Consider the following 22644-nt stretch of genomic DNA (forward strand, 5'->3'; position numbering starts at 1 on the left):
TTAGAGCTGGAAAGGTCCAGCCTTGGCTCCAGCTCCCTCGGTGTGTGGCTTCGGGACAACTGGGACTTGTCCGAGGCCACATGCCCATCCGGGTTGGGACAGGGCTTCTCACATGGTTCAGTTTTGACCTCAGGCTCTTTCCACTTCTCAGCCTATGGGGAACAGGGAGCAAAGTGGTTTTCAAATGGGGAAACTGAGGACAAAGCAGATGAAGGTTCTTCTTGGTGGTGATGCTGTGAGCTAGGGCTGTGATCCCCACGGTCCCAGACTTGAGCCGGAGCTGCCCCAGGTCTGCCGGCAACCCTGGAATCCTGCTCTCCCTGCCTCCGTCCTCCTTGCCCGCCGAGGTGACTATTTGTGGGTGGATTCCCAGGTGAGTATCAGAAGGCAGGGTGAGAAGATGCTCAGCCTCGTGAGAAGAGGGTGTTGGATCTCAAGGGGTCTTTCCCTGTTGGCACACTCCGAGAGCACGCATCTTCTAGAAAAGAATACAGGCTGTTGTCAAGTGCAGTAGGAAGGATGCAGGTCAAACCTGTGCAGGGACCTTCTGACTTTGGAGAAGGTAACCCTGTAAAGAGGGCTCCAAGGTCCTTCTGCAGACTCTTCCTAGAGGTTGTTACGGATTCCCACTGTTGGTACCGAACCAGCGTGTGATGACGCATTCAAGTTTACCAGAGGCTGGATTACAAACACCTCACCTCTTCCTCAGCCCAGGGGGAGCTGGGCAGGTGAGTCGTCAGGTGGGTGGGACAGGGCTGACCATCTTGCAGGCCAGGGGGCTGAGTCTTCAAGACGTAGCAGGACTTCTGATCCTGGAGGCTGCATGCATCCCTGCCCCTACATCCCACCTTCCGGAGCAGACCGTTGGGTAGACATTGGCTGCAGGCAGGGGTTAGATGAGAGGGCTCTCAGAGGCCCACTCAGCCTCCGGCATCCTGCTGCAGATGTGGTTATGAGGACCATTCCTTTTTTCCTCGTCTATTCCTCTGAATTGCTGTAGCCAAGAGAGAATGTGGAGTCTCGCCCTGGATCCTGGTTCTGTCTCCTCCTGGGCCTTGTTCTGCTCAAAGTACGAGGCATTCAGTTCCCCAGGGGGGCCCGACCTGGCAAAGTGGAGAAACCACGTGGCTGGGGCCCGGCAGGACGCCGAGCCCGTTCCTTGGGCCTCGGGCCAGCCTGCTGCAGCCAGGAGCTCAGGCCTGCACAGGAAGGTCCTGCTGCCGGCTGGGCCGGGAGTACACGCCATGCACAGGCGGGCACGGCCAGACAGAGAGAAGCAGGCCGGGTGGAAGTGGTGGTGCATGTTCATCTCGGCGGCTGCCTCTCTGGGATCCAGAGGAGCAAGCGCCAGGGCCGAGGGCAAGTGTCAGAACTGGGATGTGTTGCCCAGGGGTGGAAGGATGCAGCAAGCTAGCAGCCTGATGGGGCCTTGGGCAGGTTCTGCGCCTCCAGAAGGAGGTGCTGAATGTCAGGAACACCTAGGGTCTTTCCATCCTAGACCATCTATGATTATTCCAATCATAGAACTGTTCCAGCTCTTTTAAAGCCCTTTTTTCCAACTAGTGTGTTCTTAATTACCCTAGAGGTCATCTGCTTGGCTTCTCCGAAGGAAGGGAGACAAGGTGGAGACGGGGATGAGGCCACTGAGCACGTACAAGCAGAACCAGTCCTGAGCCTCAGTAATGCCGTTCCCTCGAGAGACCACAAGCTTGCTCTAGTCTGGTTGTGTATTCATGGTCCATTCGTAGCTAAGAGACTGGGCTCTGGAGTCAGACTGCCTGGGTTCAGATCCCAGTTCTGCTATTCCATAGCTGTGTGACTTCAGACAAATTCCCTAACGTCTCTGGACCTCAGTTTCCTCATCTCTAAGATGGAACCAATAATAAGCCCTCTCTCATTGGGCTGTTAGAGTTTGCAGTTTCTGTCATTGCTGTCACCCCCCACCCCCACCCCGTCGTCACCCACTGGCTATACTCAGGCTGCATTTTGTCCACATAAGTGCCTCTCTTGGGGGTTTTGACCATTCTGATGGTCTCTCCCTTGCTTATGCCTCAGAGATGTGCCCTCACCTTGCTGCCTCCATGTGCTGCCAGGGACTTGCCCGGCATCCAGCATCTTGGTTCATTGTCTCAGTGCCCCAGTTGTACAGCAGAGAAAACCGAGGCTTGGAGAGGCCTGTGGGTGGTAGAGCCAGGATTGTCACTGGGTTGCACTGGTTCTAAAGCCTCACAGGGGAAGCTGGGCCGGCAGCTGAGTCTGAGAGGAGTCCTTGAGCCAACCTGGAGTGGCCCTGACTGCAGACCTGTGGGTTTGAACCTGCCTGGTGGCTGCTAGGTATGATTATATTGGGCATCGCAGCCAGGATTGGTGCCTGGGGAATGCCGTCAGGATCTCTCTCTTCCTGGTGGCAGCGGGGCCGGGGGGCGGGCATTCCTGCACCTCAGGGAGCAGGCTCCTTCCTCCCAGGCCTTGTCCAGGGATTGGGCCAAGCTGAAGGATTCTTAGAGATCACACCCCCCCAGCCTGAGCAGGACAGAGGCCCAAGTGAGGGTCTGCCTGCAGTCACACAGTCAACCTGGAGGCGAGCCCGGGCGAGTCTCCAGACATTGAACTTGGAGAGCAGAGCATGGACTCCCCAAATTCTGCTGCTCGTAGGCCACGTGGAGTCAGCCAGGTGCCCGGCTAGACAGCATCCCCCTTGTCCCCTGAAGGATTGTCCTCTCGTGCCAAGCCCCCAAAGGCAGAGGCAGTAGCTCAGTGCCTTCAGAAGCCTTCCCTGCCCACTGCTCACCCAGCTGATGTCTCCTGCCACAGGAGGTGAGAGGGCTCTCTACCTTACAGTATGCCTGAGAGGGGCTGGATTGGAATTTGCCAGGGGGACTCCAAGGATGTGGGAAGAGGCATCTTAGATACGGTCAGATGTGGCCCCACAAAAACTTGATCTGAATGTGCATGCAATTGCACACGCACACACACACACACACACACACACACCCCTACCTCTGCCACTCTCTAAAACCAGTCAGGCACACACTGGAGCAGCTTCTGCATGCCAGGATTTGCCCATGCTCAGCTCTGCCACAGACTTGCTTTTTGTCCTTGGTCAAGTGACATTTCTCTCTGTGAGCCTCAATTTCCCCATCTGTTAAATGGGACCAATAAATAACCTTTCCCTCAAGGGTGAATGTCAAAGGCAAGTAAAGTTTTGCATACAAAGTCACTGGCTTGGCCCAAATCTCTTTAATATGTCCTCGTTTCCTCCTTTGGGTGTCTGAATGAAGCCACGCCTCCTATACGATCCATATCAATGCCTGCCCTTCCGTCCGTGAGGGCTTCCTGGCAGAGGTGGGATTTGAGGGGAATAGAATTCTGGCCAGGGCAAGACAAAGGCCTAGATGCACACACAGTTCAAGGTCTCTTTGCTCAGCCAATGTAGACTTTGTAATTGGTTTGGGTTTTGTTTTTAGCTTTGGTCTTTTTAGTTTAATCTACTTACTGGATTCCCCCAGTAGCGGTAGCGTTAGAAACCAGAAACAAATTATGCTCCATGAAGAATCTTTTCTGTTTGAACAGCTCAGGCATCCACTTGGTCAGAAAAACATGTGCTTTGTTTTTCATTAAATTTCCCTGGAAAAACAGTGATTTGAATTCAAGGAGGGGAGAACAGATTTCCCTGAATTCCAAGCTCGAGGACTTGCTTTTCCTTTTGAAGTAGAATGGAGTTGTTCCCCCTCCTCGGCCACCAGAAGCTTCCCCACAGCTGATGTTTTTCCAGCTGCCTGTGTCCCCAGAGAGCGTGGAGTGGGGTCACGGAGGGGGCGAGAGGGCCAGATCTATCCGGGCCGGGCCTCCGGGCTGCTCTCAGCTGCCGAACCTCACCTGTGGCCGCGGTGCTGATGTCCCCCATCCATGTGACTCTGTATGACCTCGACACATACCCTTTCAGAGCCTCATCTTCTTTATCTGTAAAATGAGGATTGTGGGTCCACAGGGTAGCTTTTAAAGAGCACGTCACAAAAATGGCAGAAGGTCTGAGCTGGGAAATGCTGCAGAGGGCTTTCCTGCTTCGACCAATGGGGAAACTGAGGCCCACAGGGGAAGGAGTGACTCTTAAAACTCTCAGCAAGTCAGTGACTGGTCCAGGCCTAGACCCAGCTTCCTGACCCCAGACTCCATCAGGACGGGGTCTCAGCATGGGCGCTGGCATTTCCATGCCGGCGAGCTGGGTACTATTTTCTTTTCTGAGACTCTGAGGCCATGGGAAGAGGGCTCCCTGGCCATGGGCTCCTCCACAGTAGCTGGTCCTTGGGATGTTCTTTACGGGGAAAGTTTGTTGAGGGCCCGAGGTGACTCGGGACTCCACAGCCTGCCCAGATCCTGGAACCAGGGAGTGAGATGAGACTGCATGGATGTGTCCTGTGTCCCCTGGGAGTCTGGATCAAAGCCACCCGCTGGTATAAACACTAATCTGCAGATGTTTGCTCTCTCTCATGCCCTCAGGGGTTTCCTGGAGACTTTGGGGAAAGAGGCCCTCCGGGACTGGATGGAAACCCCGTAAGTATTTCATGTCTTTGGGTACAGGAGAGAGATTTGGAGCAAACACATAGCAGGTTTTAGGAACCTAAGCTTTTAGGTCAGCCAGCCGGGCCACCCATGAGCCCATGAGCTGGGCGCTCCTGGACAAACTGCGTGATTTCTCTGAACCCCGGGGTCCTGTCTGCCATGGATGCCCTGTGTACCCCCTGCCACCAGGAGAGCCTTCCAGCCCACTGAGCCCCGGGTCCCAAAGTCCTGGGCTATGTCCCATCCTCAGGGACTCAGGAAGGTTCATGGGTCACTCTCCACTGGGGAAGCCAGAGCTGCTGCCATCTTACAAAGCACCAGAAATGTTTATGGGATGGGGCCTGGGAAGCAGATGGTTTGCAGGCCCTGTATGCAGGGAAGAACCTAGTTCTAAAGAAATCTCCAGCATAGGCATGTTTATAGCGTTTGTAAATAATCGAGGCCCATGAAGGAACCAGGTCAGCCTGCCCTGGGGAGCTGAGCCCGCCTCTCCCTTCCCGTCCCAGGCTCCAGCTCCTGCGGGGGGAAGATTGTTCTCTGCCTCGGAGTGCAGACCATGTCCAGAGCTCTTTGGAACACCTGCCATGTCCCCCCGATTCTCCTGGGGTTTCCAGCCTGCACAGCTGTGCCCGGAGGTGGTTGCTAGATCCATACACAGCACGTGATTATGTGCCCATGTCAATTCCACACATGCTCCCTGAGCCCCACCCAGCTGGGGCTGACCTCTGGGCTCCCTGCAGGGCTGAAGCCCTGGCCTCGGAGCCACATGGACCTGGGTTTGAATCCTGCTGCACCGCTTGCCAGGCGTGGAAGCTTGGACAAATCAGTTCACCCATCTGGATCTCGGTTTCCTTATCTGTAAATCACGGGGTCCGATGCCGGCCTCAGAGGACTGTTGCGAGAATGAAATGAGAGAGGGCAGGGAGGTGTTGGGCCTATGAAAAGCGTTCACTGGATGGAGGGGTTGTAAATATTAGGTAATAATGGGGCACGTCTCCTGCCCTGGAGGAGCCCATGGCCATCTCCCTAGTCCATTGCACGAGGTGAATTGAGATGGGTGGGATCAAAGAGGTCCCAGGTGCTAAGGAGGAGGGAGAGAGAAGCAGGGAAGACTCCTGGAGAAGATGGCGTTGGAATTGGGATGAGGAAAGAGGTGGGAGGACACTCCAGGTGGAGGAAAGAGCACTGGCAATGGTACCGGGGTGAGAAACCAGAGTCTTTCCCTCAGTGTATCAGTTACTGGATTAACCACTATAACATGTGACGTCATCCTGGAAGTGCCCTTGGGGAGGGGCAGGGATGTCTTTGTTCTCCTGGCCCAGAGGAGCAGAAAGAGGACCTGATGAGTGACCTTGAACAGGTCCCTTCCCTTTCCTGAGCCTCGGGTCCTTCATTTTAAAGCCAAGGCTGCTTCCCCTCCTCCTCTTCTCGTGGCTGTAGCAATGACCTCCCGTCTGGGATTGCACAGATGAAGGAAGACAAACGCTCTGGAGGATGTTGGTTATTACGAATCACCATTTCTAGAGACACCTTTGCATTTTGAGCTTGCTCTAGACCCCTCTACCTGTCTTTACTGGTGCAAGCCATTGAAGGTCCACTTTTTCTTTTTTTTTTTGCGGTACGCGGGCCTCTCACTGTTGTGGCCTCTCCCATTGCGGAGTACAGGCTCCGGACGCGCAGGCTCAGCGGCCATGGCTCACGAGCCCAGCCGCTCCGCGGCATGTGGGATCTTCCCGGACCGGGGCACAAACCCGTGTCCCCTGCATCGGCAGGCGGACTGTCAACCACTGCGCCACTAGGGAAGCCCTGAATGTCCATTTTTAGAGATTTGAGAAACAGAAACTTGCACACTGCCACACACGGCCACATCTCCTGACTCCCAGGCAAGAGCTGTGCAGCCTCTCAGAGGCCCTGGGAGGTGGGAACCGGAGAGCCTCCTTCTGGTGGGAGGTTGGGGTGGGGAGGTTCTCTGAGGGCCCCCAGCACCTCCTGGCTGAGAGAGAGGGAGGCCAGCCTGGTGGCTCTCAGCTTGGTGCCCTCACCACTGTGTTACTTCCTTGAACTTGACCTTGGGAAATTGCTTAACCTTTGGAGCCTCAGTTTTGCCGTCTGTAAAGTGAGAGCGAAGTGAGATCTGGGTCAGGCATCCCGCGCGTCTTTATCGCCACGATCAGGATTCTGCCCATTCTCACACCTACGATTGGAAGGTATTGGATTTGGAAATCCAACCTCCCCATTTTACAGATGTGGAAAGCTGATGGCAGAGGCGGGGAGGGTCTCGTTCAAACTCCAGGCCAGGCTCAGTAGAGTCAGGAAAAAGGAGTGGTCAGCTCCAAAGGATTCCACCAGGTGCCCACGTGGAGGATGGTGTGGAGGGCGTGGCCTGGAGAGAGACAGAGCAAGTAACCACCTTTGTCTCTCTTTCTTTGCAGGGAGAACTGGGCTTACCAGGGCCCCTAGGAGTCCCTGGCCTCATCGTAAGTACACAGATGCCTGGGGACGGGGAGGGCCAGGATGCCGGGTGTGGGGAACAAGCCACAAGTCCCCTCAGAGGAGCTGGGACAGACAAGTCTAGGAAGGGGGCTCAGGGAAGAAAGGCCTGCTGTGTGGCTTCAGATGGATCACCTGCCTTCTCCCAGCCCCTTTCTTCAGTAGTTAAATGAGTATGGGCGCTAGGAGCATGGGACTGCCATGTACTTTCACACCTGCTGCCTGTCCATCGCTCCGCAGCAAGGTCTAGGCAGGTGGTAGTGTGCCCATTTGACAGGTGAGGTGCTTCAGGTCCAGACAAAGGAAGTGACTGGCAGAGGAGCTGAGGCTCTGGGCCATGCTGGACAGTCTTCTCCATCCTTTTCAGAACACTGACTTTGGAGCCAGACCACCTGAGTTCAAGTCACAGTTCTGCCACATCCCGGCTGTGTGACCTGGACCAATTCACTTACCCTCTCTGAGCCTTAGTTCCTCATCTGTAAAATGGGTTTGGTGGTGGAATCCTCTTGGGGTGCCTGTGAGGATTAAATGAGGCATTGCTTGTACTGTCTTCGGCACAAGGTCTAGCACTCAGTAAATATTCATTTATTATAATATTGTTATTGTTAAATATTCTTTATTGTTCCTGCCTCCTGGTGTGCCCGGGACCGAGAGGCCCGTACGCGGGGAGGTCAGGGGCAATCTGACCTCTAACTCCATCCGGTTGGGGTAGCCTTGTGGGGTGGTGCTATTAGCCAAAACCATGGCTCCCTGCTGGGCCTTCAGAGGCTTAGTCTTGACCTTGGGCCCAGCCCCAAGAGCCAGGGACAGGCCCGAGCCTGGAAAATGAGTCTAGGAGCTTCCCTGAGGGTCTGATGCCCCCTCTCCTCTGTCCTTGGGGTCATACCTCATGGGGTGTGAGTCTGAGGGGCTTACACAAGTAGACCGTTCCCTAGTTTCACAAATGGGCTGCCAGCTTTGGCTACTCCAGCAACTGTGCCAAGAGATTCTATCGAGAAGGAGGCTGGAGAAGGCCCTGGAGAGTTGGGGGGCCCCATTGTTCAGGGGAGACCAGTCCTGGGAAGAGGGCCCAGAGGTTCCCATGGGCAATGTGCTCCTGCTCAGGTGGGTGGGAGCAGAACCAGGGCAGGGTCAGGGTGGAGGTCAGATCAATCCTGGCCTCGCCTCCTCTGGGCTCTGTGGTCTTCAGTTACGGCCTCACTTCCCTGAGCCTCAGGGATCCACTCTGTAAGATGGGATCTTCGCTCCTGCTCTTGTTAGGATCACAAACACACCCGGTCCAGTCCAGTCAAGTGGTTAAGAAGGTAGTCCCTAGACCCAGATCACCTGGGTTCAAATCCTAGCTCTATCGCTCATTTAATTGCAATTCTGAGCAATTACCCCTTCCCCCCCACTCCCGTGCCTCAATTTCTTCATCTTTAAAATGGGAATAATATTAGTACCTCACTTGGGAGAATGTTGTGAGGATTTAAGGAAACTAGTACATATATAGTGCCTAGTACATAGTAAGCACTCAAGAAGCACTAGTTGTAATAATAATAAATTTAATAATAATCATAATATGAATGATTTTACTATTACTTGTTAATAATAAAGGACTGTTAACATGTAGTGATTCCGTAGTGGTAGTAGTGCTAGTAGTAGTGTTTTACACACACACATAATGTATTTTATGCCTGGTAGCAGCCATCTGGAGTGCTGCATGGAGAAAGATTTCAAAGCCACATTGGAAATTCGTAGGAGAGGGTGCTGCAAATCGGTGATGTCTGCCTTGGCTTGGGCTGAGGAAGTGTCAACACACGAGTCCTACATTTGTCATCCCTGATGTCCTTTGCTGAGCACCTTCTTTGGCACAAGGCACTGACCTGAATGCTTTGGAAAAAGAAATGTCTGCGATGAGTGTTAGAGAACCTGACGTTAATGAGGATCTCAGAAGTCTACTGGTCCAACCTTCTCTAAGCTCAGCAGGACTCCCTTCTGGAGCATTTTGGTCATACAGTCATTAAACTCCAACTTGAACACCCTGGTGTTGGAAGCTCCCTCCTGTGAAAGCCCGTCCGCGTTCACAGAGCTCTCATTGTGCGGGGTTTTCCTGTGTTTTGAGCCCAGCTCATCTCCCTGCCCCTGGGAGACGCTGTTCAAGACGTAAAGCTTGTTGTTGTCTGTGCTTCCCAAGGCCCCTTCTTCAGGCTATATGATCCCCGTCCCCAAAGCGTTTCTGAAGGGATGTTTACGTACCTTGGCTGTCATCCTTGGCACGTGTGCCTGTCTGTCATTGTTGGCGCCCACTAGGTTGGATGCTGAGAGGGGCAAGAATATTGCTTGGCCAAATGCGCAGATGCTGGAGACTATGCCGTCATAGCCCTTGGCCTTCCTGACTCTTTACAAAGCTCTTTCCCACCGATGCTCCCCTTTGCTCTCCACAGTTAGGGCTGCCAGATAAAATATAAGACGCCCAGTGAAATTTGAATTTCAGATACAATATTTAGAACACATTTATACTAAAATATCATTCATTTGTTTGATTGTTTATCTGACACTCAGATTTTAACTGGGCATCCTGTATTTTTATTCACTCAATCTGGCAACCCTGTGCTCAGTATCTCTTAGGAGAGTCCCATTGGGCAGATGGGCAGACTGAGGCCCTAGGTCAAGGTCACACACAGGGCAGGAGAAGATGGAGGCATGATCAGAGGCCATGTCCCCCAACTCCTAGTTCAGGGCACTTCTCTTCCTGCCCCCCTTCTGAGAGGCCTGAGCTAGGGGTGAGCCCTGGGTGTCCCTGCATTTCTCAGGCCCTGCACCCCCTCATGATCCCCTTTCCAAAGAGCTGCTGTCCACCCCCCACACCTCCAGCCCGCCTTTGCCTTATGTCTTTCTCTGGCCACTTTCAGTCTCGCTTCCTGTTTTTAAATCCCCTTTGTTGCCAAGGTGACATTCCTTTCTCCTTGTGCCTGGGGGTGCCACAGGGCTAGACCTGCACCCACCAAATCACCACCACTCTCCTCCAAGCCAGTGCCCTCTCCCACCCAAGGCACCCACTCCTGACCTGGATTTTGGGGGACAGCAGCTTCTGTGCTTGGGGGAAAAATTGCTTCCCCAGAGAGTTGGAGAGGAAAGGAATTTTCTAAAGGGAAGAGGGATCGTGAGTCACCTACGGTTTTCCAGAGGATGTGGGTTTTTAGCTGAGCAAATGGGAATTCCACACAGTGACAAGCATGTTAGTGGGGATTCAGATTCATACAATGCCTTCTGTCTAGTCAGCTGAAGCGATTTGCATGCAGACTGAAGTCGAAACTTCCACAGTCCCCCGGGTCCTTGCAGGCGGGAGGAAGGGTGAGGGAGGACAGATTAACATGTATGGAGCTTCTGTCTGCTCTGTGTGTGCTTGACACGCCTTAGGCTGGGAGCCTCGAGCTGCTTGAGGCGGGCGGCAGCAGCCTGGTCACCCTCGTGAGGAGGCTGAGTGGAGCCTGAGGTCTCCAGCGAGGGACTGTGTGACCCCAGTCTCATAAGCCGCTGGTGGCCCTCTGCAGAGACAGCCTGGAAACAGCCCCCTTTGAGTAACTGAAACCCTTTGGCCGGGCTTCAAGCAAAGTGTGCCTGTTTCCAGAATCTGCTCAACAGAGAAAATTTCTGTCTTTTTTTCTTCCGAGCGACACAAAGGGAATTTTGGCTTCTCCATTTAATGAGACCCAAAGAATATGTGATCTGGCCAAATGCCAGCATGTGGGATATCGTGGACAAGTCTACCATACTCTGTTACTAAATGATCATCTGGCTTTATTTCTTTGTCTGGAAATCAAGGTCAGGAACCCCACTAGCTGGCATTTACCAACCCCTCGTGTGCTGGGTCCTGTGCTAGGTATTTAATTATCATAGCAGGCCTCTGAGTGGGAAGTGGGATTACAATCGTACAGTCAAGGAAACCGAGGCTCAGAGAGGCTTAAGCACCTGCCCGAGGTCACCCAGCTGTTAAGCTGGAGCTCGGTCTGTGTTCACAGCTCGTGAACTTCACCGCTGCGTCTAGTTCCACACAACTTCTGGGCTGAATGGAGAGAGTATGTTAGAGTGCGGACTGGGCAGTGCCAGCGGCTGTTGTGTGTGAGAGATGGTGCTTATTAAGACCACACAGGAGCCGGGACTGGCCACAGCTCCCAGGTCCTGTCCTCAGGCTGCTGACCCCCTATCAGAGTTTCTGGAAAGAGGCCTCGTTGCCTTAAAAGGCAGTTCCAGGCAACACTGTGGCCAGATTTTAACCTAGAGGGTTTGTAAATGAGAGTAGTGTGCAGGTTTCTTTTTCACCCACTGATTTAGCCACTTTTAGTGAGGGCTTCCTCTGGGGCATGGGACAGGCAGTGGCCACATAGGCACCCGCGTCAATGGTCATGGGTATGGAACAGGCCATGGCGAAAGCCAGGTCAGGCTCAGAGATGATGGCAGGGGCCTGACCTGGCCTGTGGGCTCAGGGAAGTGATGCTGGGGGTGAGGGCAGAGGACAATGTGAGCTCACGGCGGAGCGCTCAGTATAGGAAGCAGTGGCCAAGGATGGCCCGGCTGCAGAGGGACAGCAGGGCAGGAAGGTAAGGCACGTGCGAGGGAGGGAGGGAGGGAGCTCTGCCAGCACCCATGAGGGTGGGTGATGGCAGCCCCCTAGGTTTTCTTTCAGGGGTCCTGGGCAAACGCCAGCCTGGATGCCTGCCGGCACATGGGACGCCGGAGTGGGACTCTTGCCTGTTTTTGAATCTCAAGCCTGTCCTCACACCCTGTCACTTATGAGTGAGCGCAATGAGGAAAGGCATCCTTGGGTCCTTTACTGGAGTAAACAGAGTCAATCCCAGGCTTGTGAGCATGGTCTGTGGGCCGAGACGGACAGACAGACCTGTTCTGGCCCTGCCTGTGTCCCCTGCTTGTTGCATAGTCTTGGGTTAGTTGCTTCACCTCACTCTGAGCCTCGGTTTTCTCATCTGTGAAATGGAATGGCACTAATGATGGTGCTGACCTCATGGGGTTACTGTGAGCAGTTGGTGAGCGTCTGAACAGAGCTGATGAGACTGGGAAGTGTCTGGCCTGGTGCCTGGCACACAGTAGGAGCTCCTTCGGTGGTCACAGATGTGGTTGGTTGGTTGTGTTCTTGGTGGGAGTCAACGAGCTGAAGGGCAAAGTGTGTGGAGCAGGGTCTGGGAGTTTAGGCGAACGTGGGAACAGGTTCCAGATTACAGGCATTGCTCACTGTTCTTTCTCGTGGGACGTGATATTGTGTGTCACTTGGCCAAGCTGCCCAACAACAGTATCGAGCACGGAGCAGACTGGTATCTGCAGGCTGAACTGGGGGGAATGTGGCCTGAGGTTTTCTCTGTTCTCCCCCACATGCTTTTATAGTCCAACGTGGGGATCCTGCCCACATGAAGAAGACCTGCCCTGAGCAAGCGGCCACCTTCTCCCCGTGTGCCCTCCAGCCAGAGCCCCTTTTCCATGGGTTCTTGGGTGGGATGCCTCCACCACACACAGACCCCCTTGGAGAGGCTCGCAGGGGTGGCACGCACACGCCGGGCTGTGTGATACCTACGTGGGCATCAGTCGGGCCTGTACCGAATTCACCCTCCACACAACAAGCCGCCATCAGGTCTGGAGCGGGGAAGAGAGAGCCTGTGTTCCCGGAGCTGCTGGCTGGTCTTCTCTGCTCGAGGCCCCGGCCCCCATTGGAGCCAACTGCGCTAGCAGGGCCTAGTCTGTTTATTTGTGCACCACGGGGAACGCTGGGTGGCCACCCCTTGCTCCCTTCCTCCAGGAAGAGAGAGGGCGCGGGGAGCCGCAGCCAAAGCCTCCCGCTGAAATGCTCTTCTCTAAGGGGCTGGCTTTCCTTCAGTCCAGCCTCTCCCTGGCCAGCGATCCTGGCTTCTCCTCTCCGAAGATTACTTCAGAATTGCTTAGAAGCTCTGGGGACAGACTGCCTGGTGTGAATCCCAGCTCTGCCCAGCCCTGTGATTTGCTGAAGCCCTCGCCTCTCAGAGCCTCAGTTTCCTCATCTGTAAAATGGGGAGAGTAGCAGACGGATCATGAAGGGCTGTCGTGAGGAGTAACGGAGTTGAGGCATGTGAAGTGCGTAACACAGTGCTTACCAGCCAGTGTCGTTTGTATCGCTATTATCACCTGTTAAACTGAGAGCCCGCTTTCTTAATAAGATTACTTGATGGGAACTAAAAGCAGAGTTCCTTGGCAAAGGCTCAGCTAGGTTTGGTTTGACCCAATCAGGTGGGTTCGGGGGGCGGGGGGTGAGAATCCGCATTGCCTCAGCCAGGCCTTGCCGTTGCCGTCTGTGCACTCCACGTGTTTCCCTCTGTCTCTCTCCCGGGCACATTCCAGTGCACAGGCTACGCAGGAGTCAGCAGGAATGTGATGTTTCATTCTCTGCCGGCCTCCCTCTGAGCTGTCTCCAGGCAGCTCCCACAGGAACCGGTTCTTGAACCTGGGCACCTGGAGCAGCCTTTGTTCCTCAATGCTTCAGAGCATTTGTCAGGGGCCTCTGTGGAGCCTGATTCAGGGATGTGGGAAACTGAGGCCCAGAGAGGTGAAGCCCATTGACTGGGCTCACACAGCAGCCAGACACTCAGATCGGCCACAGAGGATGGACAAGGGAGAGAAGAGGTTATTTCAGGGGCTCCCCTTCTCTGGGGGAGGGCTGACTGTGATGGCTGTGGCGGAGGGCAGTGGTGATGGGGGAGGGCAGGAAGTGAGGACGAGACTTCAGGGAAAGAGGGTGGGCTTGTTCAGAGAAAATCCATTCACCCCTTCCCTTTAGACCAGGGTTTCTCACCTCAACGCTATTGGCGTTTGAGCTAATTCTTTGCTGTGGGGCCTCCACGGAGATGCCAGCGGCACCTCTTCGGTTGTAACCACCAAAAATGCCTCCAGGCAGTGCCAAGTACTTTCTACATGTAAGTCAATTACTTCTCCAAACAACTCTAGGAAGCGCAGAGTATTAGTCCCTGTTTTAGATGAGGGAACTGAGGCACGGAGAGGTTAACCCTCGAAATCGCACGGTGAGTGAGCAGCAGAGGAGAGGTGGGACAGGTGGTCTGGCCTCGACATACCCTCACTGCCTCCCGGCCTTTCCCCAGCCCTCAGTGAAGGGCCCCCCATGAAGGAAACGTGACTCTCCGGGGTCTAGGAACTCCCCTGCTCCCCCCTTGGACAGTCTGATCTGATCTGATGCTGGGTCTCCAGCCTGTGGTCCAGGACCTACCCGCTGATCTTAGTGTCCTACGGGGTCCATCTGCACCTCGGGTGTCTGTGATTGACAGCCCCACTGCTTCCTTGCTGCTGTCCCAAGGAGGTGCCCAGCTTCTGGAAGCAGAAAGTTCCTGCCCCTCACGAAGCTAGAGGAGTCGAAGCCTCTGTGTGTGCTTGTTTAACCCTCACAACAGCTTCCAGGGCGAGGGATCGTTATCCCCATGTTATAGATCGGGAGATCGGGGTCCACAGAAGCCCAGTGAAATGCCCTGAGTCCCTTAACTAGTATGGGATGTAAAGAATCTAATAGGAGATGGAAAGGAGTGGTGAAAGGGGCAGCGATCAAGAAATTAACTTGGGGGCTTCCCTGGTGGCGCAGTGATTGAGAGTCCGCCTGCCGATGCAGGGGACACGGGTTCATGCCCCGGTCTGGGAAGATCCCACATGCCGCGGAGTGGCTGGGCCCGTGAGCCATGGCTGCTGAGCCTGCGCGTCCGGAGCCTGTGCTCCGCAACGGGAGAGGCCACAACAGTTAGAGGCCCGCGTACCGCAAAAAAAAAAGAAATGAACTTGGGAGAGGTCCTCTGTGAAATTCACTCCAGTACTTCAGTGGAGATGACCGTGCCTAATTACAAGATCAACCCAGGGGGATTGCGTCCTCGAAATCCTTCCCAGGCCAGCCTCCTGTGAGCCACCTCTCATGGCGTCCTCTTCTCTTTCTCTTCCCAGGGCGACATGGGAGCATTGGGTCCAATTGGCTACCCAGGACCCAAGGGCATGAAGGTAAACAAGACCTGTCCCTTAATTCGAGTCTCATCACAGCTGGGCACCCCCTGACTCATTTCAGCCTGGAAGGAAGGCTACCCTGATACGGTGTTGGGGGGCACTCAGAGGGGGGCTGGGGTGGAACGTGGCAGATCAGGGGCTCCGTGCTTCTCAGTCCTGAGAGCCGGTCATCATCTGCATGTCATGTATGCCAGACATCTTCATTGGACAGCAGTCCTCCAGCTGCGCATGAGTCAGACTTGGTTCTGGACTTCAGGGCACTGAAAGTCCAGTGGGGGCCGTTACCAGGAGCACAGAAACTCTATATAATGGCAAGCCAGTGAGTTCAGGACATCCCTGAGTGGGATGGGCATGCAGGAGAAAGGTGGGCTAAAATTGCCCGGACCACGTTCCAGGGATGATTCCATTTGGCCAGCAAGCGTGTGACACGGCTCATGAAGCCCATCTCCCCATCGGCACCCTTCTCCCCTGGGTGTGTCCAGAGCACTGCGATTCGCCAGTCAACTGCCCCTTCTCATGGTCCTTCAATGCGCACCACTGCCCTCTGGGCTGGGCCCTCCAGCACGGGGTCTCGCAGCAAGCCAGTGGGTTTATGCCAGGGCTCTTGACTTGTGGGGTTTTGAACGTCCCTCACAGCTGAACCCTGGCCTCTGTCTTGCAGGGACTGATGGGAGACGTGGGGGAACCCGGACTGAAAGGTGATAAGGTGATCTGAATCCTCCCTTATTGCACTGTGTTTTGTCTGCATGCGAACCCCCTCAGCCTCGACGCTGCTGCTGATTTCTTGCCAGGTCCACTCCCCTGCGCTCTTACTGCCTCCCCTCTGGCCCCGCTAAATCTGCGCTCCCCAGCTTCTTCCTTGTTAAGTCTGGGTGGGACCCAGCCTGATGGCTCTGGAGGCACGCAGACCTTGGCAGACAGAGTGTGGGGGGCTCTCGAGATCCGGGTCGGGGGTAGGGTAAGGCAGGTCTCCGAATTTGGGGAGCAAAGCTGAGGCCAAAGCCACAGAACACGAGGTGGGCGGGGAGGAGCGGTGCTGAGATGATGGGCCCCAGGGCAGGGCTGATGGGGGGTCCAGAGACCCCTCCCAGGCATAGGAGGAGACAGATACGCATCAGCCGCCCAGATGAGAAGAGGGAGCCCCGTCCCAGGGTCTGAAAATGCAACGGGAAAACCAGGACGGGCCCCTGAGCTCCCACCTGCCTTCCTGCCAGCTGCCACGTGCCCTCTGCAGCCCTGCTGCTGAACTGACCCCGGGCCAAACCAAAGCTGGAGGTGGGTAGGTGGGACCCCAGGGCCCAGCATGGGGCAGCACCTGGCCTGGGTCCTGCAGCATCTGAGCCAAGAGACATGGAGGGCAGGGAGTGGTGCCCCTGTGCTCTGCCCTGTGGCCATCTCCCTGCCCTCCCCTCTGCCTCAGGGAGTGTGGGAGAGTTTCTGGCAACATCCCAGGTTCCAGAAACCTGAGCCAGTAAGAGCTGCTCAGCTGCTCCCAGGGCCAGGCTGCCTCTGCACCCGTCTTCAGGTGACTCTGCTCCTCCTAAGTCCGAGGAACAGGAACAGGTACCGGCGCTGGGCCCGCTCTGAGTGCTCTGCGGGGCTTAGCCCGGGCATCCTCCACCCCTCTGTGAGGTAGGAAGCTTGCCGAGCACAGACAGCTGGTAGGTAGTGTCAGGATTTGAACCCAGGCACTGCCGACAGAGACCTCCACCACGAAGCAAGACAGGTCGGAAGGGCAGAGCCAGTGAGGCCCTTAGAAGTCACCTCCTCCAGTGCCTACATTTCACAGCCAGGGAAGCAGACCCAAAGAGGAGAAGAGACGCAGCGAAGGAAACTCAGTGATCTATTGGAGCCAGCCCAGACCCTGGACTCAGAAAGTTAGAGCTGCTGGGCAGAAATGGGCACCCCAGATTGTCTCACCCACTCCCACCCCTAGGTACCTAGCCGTGCGGTGCTCAGTCTTCTCATCTGTTTCCCCCTTTCCCATCTCCTCCCGTCACGCCCAAGCCTCCAGCTGCAGCTCCCTCAGCCTCGCGGACTCAGCTCTGCCCCCTGGCCGTGCCCTGCTGCCTTTGCTAAGCCCCCTCTTCCACCGCCCTCGCTCTGGAGATGCAGGGTCTTTCTGCTGGAGGTGGGGCTTCCCCACAGCTACCTGTTTACCCTGCGGTGTGAGTCGTCAGCACTCTGGAAATGTTGAAGTCATGGAGGAGGGGAAGGAAGTGGGGGAAATAGGAGTGTAGGCAGGGAGCTTTTTATAGGCCCTTTGCAGAGCTGGCCTCCAGCTCACTGTTTCTTCAGGAACATGGCAATCAATGTGTTACGTAGAACTCGGCTGGCTTGCTGACCGCTGGTGCCTGGGACATCGAGAGAGGTGAAAGCACTGGAAAAAAAAAAAAAAGAGAAAATTATTTTCCTGCTCGTAGATCTCAGGAAAATCAAATAAGTCTTAAGTGTTGAAAAAAAAGAAAAATAAGAAAAGCAAAAGAAATCTCTTTTCTGCCCCTGTGGCTGGGGCAGGGTCTTAATATTTCGGGGGGCAGGGTTCGGATCATCCCCTCTTCACTCCTACCCTACCCCCTGGCCCTCCCCTGGGGTGATAGAGACACCCCTTCATGTTCCATGGTCATCCTGCCCAGAATCCCAGATTGTCCGTGACCCAGCCTGGCCTCAGTCCCACTTACAACAACCTGGCTCCGTCTCCCCCCATGGCAGCACATTCTGGAACCCAGGCTCCTGCGCCAGGCCCAGCCTTCTCCAAATCCATTGTGTTGATTTCTTAGGTGCCTTTGAAACTTTTTTTTTAAAACCATCTTACTCCTCCTTCGGACATTTAAAAAAAATGTTCCTTGGTTCCTAAAATTCTGGGATATTGTACAAGATTTTCCAAACTGGAAAAACCAAAGTAAGTTAACTTTTTTTCTTTTTTATTTAAAAAAAAATTCTGGCTTTTGTTCTACCAAGGGAGTTCTGCTGGATCATGGCCTTAGCGGCACGACATGAGTTCTCTAAGATTCTCCATTCTTCCTGGGTTTTTCTCCCCATTCCTCCAACTGCTCCCGGGGCTGTGAATGTTTTCTGAGTCCTGGGGCCAATGTACCAACATGGGAAGCTGGAAATGATGAGGGCTGTGTGAGACACGTCCAGCTCCAAGGAGAAACGTCTCCCAATCTGGTTCTGCGACAGCTCATTTACCAGGACGGGGCTAAATACAGGCACGGACTAGAAGAGGCCTCCGACAGCCAGAATCAGTGTCACCAAGCCCACGCGGTGTGTCATCTTAGCAAAGAAACACCCAGACCTAACTCGAGGCCTGTTGACTCGTTGTTGACACATAGTCTTAACTAGCCAGGTGCTCCGGTTCCTCATGCTATAGCTGATTAAAAGCAGCTAATTAGCAGTAGACCGAAGCAGATTGCTGGCATAGAAACTCCCACGGAAGGACGAAATGACAGCTCACAGCCTGGTGGTGAAAAATATCAAGCCACAGATGCAAGCGCTCAGAACCTTCAGTGGCGCAGGGCCGCAAGCGCTCAGAACCTTCAGCGGCGCAGGGCCGCTGTCCAGGCTGCGCGCTCCTCTGTGTGACACCATTGATGAGGAGGAGGTTGAAAGATCGTGGCACAGCTCCTTTGACCCTCAAGTGTCTGTTCTCCTGACAGGGCCAGCTGACACTGGGCAGTTTAGTTTTCTGTTAGTGGAATGTTCAGCCACCTGAGCGACCCCAGGCAGACCTGCACGTAAGCTGGCTCTGTCCCCGCAGGGCCTAGCTTCCCTACCGGGGGCAGGGCAGGGCTGGGAGCTGCCCTTTGCTCTAACAAGGCTGCTGCTGGGCAGATCGACTTTGGGAACAGCCTCAGCAGAGCTGTACCCTCCCAGTGGGTCTGATGTCGGGGAGACTTCCAGAACCCACCGTGGTCTCCATCGTAACCTTCTTTGCTGGTGTGTATTTAGGGTGAACAAGGGGTTCCGGGTGTGTCAGGAGATACCGGATTCCAAGGAGACAAGGTAATTGCAGCAGATTTGCCCCCTGCCCCCTGCCCTGCCCTTCTCTGCTCTGGCTTCCTTCCCAGGGCCCGTCAAGGGCCAGGACCCGCCTGTAGGATGGCTTCCTTTCACACAATCCTGTCTTCTCCATCCTCCGTTTACCCTCTCACTGTCTCTTCCCTGGACTTCACAATGGCCTCCTGACTTAGTCCCAGGCCCCAGCCTCTTCCCTCCCAGGCTGCCTTCCTCACCGCCACAAAACTGTTCTGAGGGCCCAGCTCTGCTCTGTGCTCGCAGCCCATCCATGGCTCCCTACTGCCCCCAGAGCGGTGTCCCGGCTCCTTGCCCCGGCACCCGGACCCCCAGCGCACAGGACACTCTGACACTTTCCTGCCCCTCGCCCTTCTAGCCCTGTGCTCCAGCCCCACTGACCTGCCCGCTGCACCTCAGGTTTGCACACACTGCTGCCTAGCTGGGCACACCCTCCGTCCCGCCTGTGCACGGCCCAGCCCTGCCGCAGAACCCCGCGTGGATGCCATCTTCTCTACCTGCTCGGGAAGTGACCGTTCCCTTCTCTGCCATTCTCATTCGCTGCCCATCACCTGCGGTAGCACATTTCTCCCCTGGTTGATCGGAATTTGTGCTCAGCCCCCTGCCAGACAGCAGGTTCCCAAGGATAGGGCCCCCGGCTGGCCTGGAGGAGCTCAGCTGAGGGTCCTGCACAGACTGGTGAACATTTAAGACACGTCTGAGTGAGTAGCTGGCCTGCCTGACTGAGGAACCCAGGCAGCCTGCCGAGGCCGGCTCCTCTTTGCCTGTGTCCGGCACCATGTGGCCACATCTGGACCTCACCCAGCCAGTCAACGAGACCCAGATGTTGGCCAGCTCTGCCTCTTCCTCTCCCCTCCCTCCTGGCTGGCCTGTCCTGACCCAGCCTCAGTGTCTCCGGGTTGCGAGCCACGCAGGCCTGGCTGCCTCTCCAGCTGGGACCCAGGCTCCAGACTTCCCCGGGCATCAACGGTGCTCCAGTGCTTGCTTGGAGGCCCAGGGTCCCGGGTTCCAGGATGACCTGGTGAGGACAGGAGCTGCTGTTTCACCTTTGCATCCCCAGGTCTCAGCCTATAGGGCTGCCAAACTGGAACTTGCAAGCAGGGAAAAGGACTGGGGAGCTCATCCTCCCCCTAAATGTGGATGTTCTCCAAGCCTCAGGCCGGCAAGGATGACCAAGCAGCCGTTCATCTGGCCATTTCCGGTCCTAACTAACCACAGTTTGCTCTGCATCTCTTTCAGGGGAGCCAGGGATTACCAGGGTTCCCAGGCGCACGGGGGAAGCCAGGGCCTGTGGTAAGTACCTTCTGCTCTGAGATCCCCAACCTCACACTCTCCAAATGGTCATGGAATGTGGCCAGAGATGCTTTCACATCCAGGATCTCCTTTCCTCTCGCAGCAGCTCTGGGAGGTGAATAGAGCAGAGCAGAAATGGAGATTCACCCATTTTACAGATGAGGACACTGAGGCCCAGAGGGGCAGGAGTACACCCAGCACCATAGATAGGCACCAGTCACTGGCAGACCTCTGGTGAGAATCAGGGCTCCCAATGTCTCATAACTAATAGTAACATTATTAATAATAGCAGTGGTATCGTTTATTTATTGAATGTTACTGTGCATCAGATCCTTCCTGTGCTATACCTCTCTGAAGTCTGCCAACAACCCCAGGAGTTAGGGACTTATTATTGCTCCCATTTTGCAGATGGGGAAAGTGAGGTTCCAAGGTGAAGTGACTTGCCCTGGATCCTGTGGCTAGCAAGTGTAGGAGATGGGGTTTGAACCGTAGCTCCTTGCAGGTACCTAGGCAGATTTCACTCCTATTCTCCTGAGTTTTCCAACCACCCCCAGCCAGGGGGCTAATACAGGAGATCCAGGGAAGGTAGGCCCTCACTTAGCCCTGCCTCCTCCACAATCTCTTCTCTTCCATAGGGCAAAGTTGGAGACAAAGGATCCGTTGGGTTTCCTGGGCCCCCTGGACCCGAGGTATGCAATACCCTATTTCTCTGTGTCTGGCTGCTACTGGGACTGGGTGTTGTGCTTGGGAAACCAAGGCTCAGAGACAGGGAGAGACTTGCCTGGGGTCACACAGCAGATGAGAGATGGGGCTGAGAATAGAAATTCCTTTTCTGCCTCTGTGCCTCCCGGCTTCCGTAGAGGCTCTCAAAGGCAGTGGCACAGAAGCTGGCCTCAGACAGCCTCCCCGGCTTCGTAGCCACCTTTACAGTTTCCAGAACAAACATCAGGAAAACCCTCTGAGCTCTACTGCCTCGACCCTTCACGGGAGCTCCCCACATTCTCTACACTGAGGTTTGAGGCAGCCAACCCCTCTGAGCCCTGGAACTTTTCTAACTGCCAGCAGCCACCCTGGAGAAGTGCAGGGCTCACGGCTCACACGGGGGAGCAGGGGGCAAGTGTAAAATTCTGGTGTTCAGTGGAGAAGGAGAAATAGTAAAGGATGGATAAAGCAATTAACATAACAACTCTAGTTGAGTCAGTAGAACCTGAGAGTTTCTGATACATGTGATAACCAGCCCAGGTATGTTAAACGTTCATCCCCTGGCATTTATGTACAAAGGAGCGAGGCAGCTAGTCGAGCCCCTTTTGCTCTCCCCCCACCCCACCCCAAACCCCAGTACAGGGACAAGCTCTGGAGAACAGGGTGGACAGTGCTAGGGCTACTGTCTGTCTCAGGGGGTCTAGCTCAGCCCTAGCCGCCACCCCACCTCTACACACCTCCCTGGCCTGGGGCCTTGCACATTCGTAAGGTCTCAGAGACGGAAGTCTAGTTCTGCCGGGTTCTCCAGATCCTTCCAAAGATCACTCCTGGTATCCCCCGGATGGAAGAGAGAGTGTTTCCTGAAAGCTACAAGTTCTACTTTCTCTGTTGACTTTGGCCATGACACAGTCCTATCTTTAGACGAGTGGACTTGGCCTCTCTTCCATGGACCTGCTTCCTTCCCCTGGTCACTGGAAAAAGACTTTTCTGAGAGTCCGGGTTTCCCAGGAGTCTGGCCAGGGCGGGTGGAAAGCCTGCTGCCTCACATTTATTCGGCACCTCCTCATGCCAGGAGGCCGCGTAGTATCTTCCGGATGAGAACTGATCGAATGGTCACCACAACCAGGGAGGGAGATATTGCTACCACCGTTTACAGATGAGGGAACTGAGTCACAGAGCAGCGGAGTGACCTCCTCAGGGTCACTCTGCTACTTGTAGCAAAGCAGGTCTTTATTTGCTCTTTGGCTCCCTCCTGGGGCCCTGGACAGACGGGGGTGGGGTCTTCCTCCCCCATCTTTGCGTTCTGTTTGGATTGGCCGACTCAGTATCCAGAAGATGGCTCGGCGCAGCTGAAGACACAGAAGCTGACGAGCATGTCAGCGCCTTCCCGGGTCTTTGCCTCTTCTCGGCCACTGACGGTGGGTGCAGCTCCAGCTCCCCAGCCCCCGTGTGAATTAGCTCTTGCACTCATCAGTGGGTCCGAGCTGTGTGAGTGCTAGGATTTGATCAGGATCCTGACCTTCAAGTTCTCCCTGGAGACAG

General features: G+C 55.1%; 1 protein-coding gene across 2 annotated transcripts in view; it reads left to right on the forward strand.

Moving 5' to 3' along the window:
- COL27A1 (collagen type XXVII alpha 1 chain) overlaps nucleotides 1-22644 on the forward strand; it is a 143830-nt gene that overhangs the window by 55033 nt on the left and 66153 nt on the right. For both annotated transcript variants that reach the window (XR_007477910.1, XM_004269304.4), the window contains exons 13-19: nucleotides 4501-4554; nucleotides 6996-7040; nucleotides 15016-15069; nucleotides 15734-15778; nucleotides 19024-19077; nucleotides 20347-20400; nucleotides 21036-21089. Coding sequence is in view for 1 of the 2 variants with exons in the window: in XM_004269304.4 (XP_004269352.2) it covers nucleotides 4501-4554; nucleotides 6996-7040; nucleotides 15016-15069; nucleotides 15734-15778; nucleotides 19024-19077; nucleotides 20347-20400; nucleotides 21036-21089 (360 nt within the window). In the remaining variant the exon portion in view is untranslated. The remainder of the gene's footprint in view (nucleotides 1-4500; nucleotides 4555-6995; nucleotides 7041-15015; nucleotides 15070-15733; nucleotides 15779-19023; nucleotides 19078-20346; nucleotides 20401-21035; nucleotides 21090-22644) is intronic.

Source organism: Orcinus orca, chromosome 6, assembly GCF_937001465.1.
Source record: "Orcinus orca chromosome 6, mOrcOrc1.1, whole genome shotgun sequence".
Taxonomy (NCBI): Eukaryota; Metazoa; Chordata; class Mammalia; order Artiodactyla; family Delphinidae; genus Orcinus; species Orcinus orca.